General features: G+C 61.9%; 1 protein-coding gene across 2 annotated transcripts in view; it reads left to right on the top strand.

Annotated features, from left to right (window-relative positions):
* Positions 1–172: 172 nt before the first annotated feature.
* FGF17 (fibroblast growth factor 17) overlaps positions 173–2,769 on the top strand; it is a 6,943-nt gene continuing 4,346 nt past the window's right edge. For both annotated transcript variants that reach the window (XM_040626195.1, XM_008702093.2), the window contains exons 1-2: positions 173–207; positions 393–429. In XM_040626195.1, the coding sequence (XP_040482129.1) occupies positions 173–207; positions 393–429 (72 nt within the window). The remainder of the gene's footprint in view (positions 208–392; positions 430–2,769) is intronic.

Genomic DNA, 2,769 nt, shown 5'->3' with positions numbered 1-2,769 from the left:
TCCTCCCCTCCCTTCTCTCTCCTCCTCCTCCCCTCTCTCTCCTCCTCTCCCCCCTGAAAACCTGTGGCTTGAAGAGACCTTGGCTTCTCTGGGACTCTACCCCTGGGGACTGCCCATATCTGCTCCTGAGTTTGGGGGCAGGGGGCAACCGCCCCAAGAAATCTCTCCAGCGATGGGAGCCACCCGCCTGCTGCCCAGCCTCGCTCTGTAAGTGCGCCGCCTCTCTGGACTGAAGTCTTGTTCCCATTCCCAGCCTGGGGCAGATCTAATCTTACCGGGGCTCCCACACGGAGGGGCGGGGGTGCTGTGGGGGACGAGGGGGGTTGCCTGGGTGCTCACCCTGGGTTGACTGCTGGCACCCACACCAGGGTCTGCCTTGTCTTCCCACACAGGTGTCTGCAACTACTGATTCTCTGCTGTCAAACCCAGGTAGGCAGGCGCCCCCCCATTGGCTTTAACCCATCTCCCCCACCCCACCCAGCTGGAGGGGGGTAGTCTCCTTTCAGCGGACAGGCAGACAGAGGCAGGTTCTGGCCTCTCCCTGGATCCCGATGGTTTTTGAGGTTGGGGGGATGGTGTCGGCCTTTGGAGGAGGGTAGAAGGGGCTAAGAAGGTACATTTGGGGATTCACTGAGGTCTTTATCTGTCTTCCCTCCATGACCCTCCCTGTCCCTACTCATCCTGGGGTCTCTGTTTCTCTCTTGTGCCGCCCACACTGGGTTCCCCCCCCAAAGCTAAATGCATGGGGCAGCCTAGGCTTGAGGGATGGTCTGGAGTGGCAGGTAGAGGGCAAAGGTGCCGGTTCAGGTGGGCCTTGTACTGGGAGGTACCTGGAAACACAGGTTTCCATGTAAAACCACTTGTGCGTTCCACTTACTACCCCACTCCCCCCAAGACGGATGTCCTGGGGGGCCGATGTCCTGGGGGATTGCATGGGCAGTCAGAATGCCCAGCCAGGGCGGGGTGACTCCTTACCTACAGGGCAATGAGGTCAAGCCCAAAGAGGTTTGTTTGGTACAAGATTCAGGGTTTGCATCTCCACACTCCCCCCACCCCATGTCAGCCCCTCCATACACACACCCCCACCCCAAGCCCCAGCCCCCTGTGCGAGGCTCGGTCCCTTTTTGTGACCCTCCATAAAAGTGCAGCTATTAAAATGCACTGGTCCAGAACCGCTCTGGGGAGAGATCGCTTGGCTTTCCCAGGCCAGAGGCCCGCTTCTCTTCATATCCAGTGGGGACTTTTTTTGAAGGTAAATGCCTTTTCTCTGGGAGAGGGAAAGGGGCTGCCTTTGAAGCAGTGGGGGGGTGGGAGAGAGAGAGACAACTCCCCCCCTTTTCCTTCCCCCTTTTGCTCTAGCCCCCGTTCCAGGCCTTTTGCTTCACACATCCAGGGAGAGCAAGAAGAAAGCCCCCAGCCTGGCCGGGAGGGGGCTGGGGGTGGGCCCAACCTGTTCTGGAAGGGGAATTAGCACAATGGTGAGGCTGGCCTGGGCGTTTATGGCCTGGCTGAGGCCCCATTCAGGACTCCAGGAAGGTGGCAAAGCTGTCCTTTCCCCCTTGAAGTGCCCCCTCACCCCCCTTGGCGGGGGGGCCGGCAGGCCGGACCACAGCCATGCTTGAGGGGCCGTCTGACAAGCAGCTGTCTGCAGCAGTGGAAGGGGAGGTCCCCCCGCAGCGGGAACATGAAAGGGACAGGCCAGGTCCCGCGGGGAGAGCGACTTGTGGGCTGTGGGGCTGTGGGGGGGGCGTGGGGCTGCTTTTGTGCAGGGCCTGAAGGGGGACAAGGAGAGGAGGGGGCTTCAGGGGGGCCCTCTCTGCTCCTGACCTGGAGCAGACAGCCAGAAGGAGGCTGCCCGCCAAGAGGGGCGGAGGGCCTGAACCTGGGCCAGGAGGCTGGGGGCTGGGGGCAGGCCGGACCCCACCGAGGGTCCTGGGCCAGCCAGACCCCACCTCCTGGCAGGGAGGCAGGCCCCCTTCCCAAATGCTGGCCTCGGGTTTTTCCAGGGTAGGGTGCGGGGCACACGTTGCTGCTCTGAGTCTCCGGACCCTGCTCTCACAGGCGGGGGGCCTGGCGGCACTCCTGGCCAGTGGCGTGGGAAATGAGCAGTGACACACACGAAGGGTTAACGCAGAGCAGGTTACAGGGTCAGCCTAGAGCAGCTCACTGCCCCCTTCCCCAAAGCTGGTGCTTCCTGCTCTGCTCCTCCCTCTGCCAGAGTGGCCTCAACAGAAGCTGATCTGGTCCGGGTCTGTCTTGGTGGCTGTGACTGGGCCTGGGATAAAGGTGGCCTTTGGGATCTGGGGCAGAGAGAGTCTGGCCAGCAGGATCGGGTGGGGAGAGAAATATTGAAGCCTAGGGTGGAAGCTGTCACCAGCAGCTGAGAAACGTCATCTGGTTTGCACCTCACTGGAGAGAGAGGGCAGTCAGTAGTCTGTTGCTCTCCAGCTCAGTGCTGCAGATAGGTGAGGAGAGACTGGGCCTGGAGATGGTGCGGCCTGGCTTTGCACCTCGCATGGGTGGAACTGGGGCAGCGGGCAGCAACATCGCCCCCACTGGCCGCGAGCCTCCGTTACACTGTGGCACAGGCAGGGGGCGCCTCCAGGGAGCGCCACTGGGCCACCCCCCTAGCTCATCTTGCAGCTGCAGCCTCCACCTCCCTCATCCCTAGAGAAGCCTGAGCACCCAGGGGAGGGGCAGGGGAGGCGGGCAGGAGCTCAGGATTCCACACTTAGTGCTGACATTGGTACCATAACTTTGAAGGTTCCT

This window comes from Ursus maritimus, unplaced genomic scaffold (assembly GCF_017311325.1).
Source record: "Ursus maritimus isolate PB19 unplaced genomic scaffold, ASM1731132v1 scaffold_11, whole genome shotgun sequence".
In the NCBI taxonomy this organism is placed as follows: domain Eukaryota; kingdom Metazoa; phylum Chordata; class Mammalia; order Carnivora; family Ursidae; genus Ursus; species Ursus maritimus.
The sequence above is the reverse complement of the archived record's forward strand: the minus strand, read 5'-3'. Positions and strand labels throughout refer to the sequence as shown.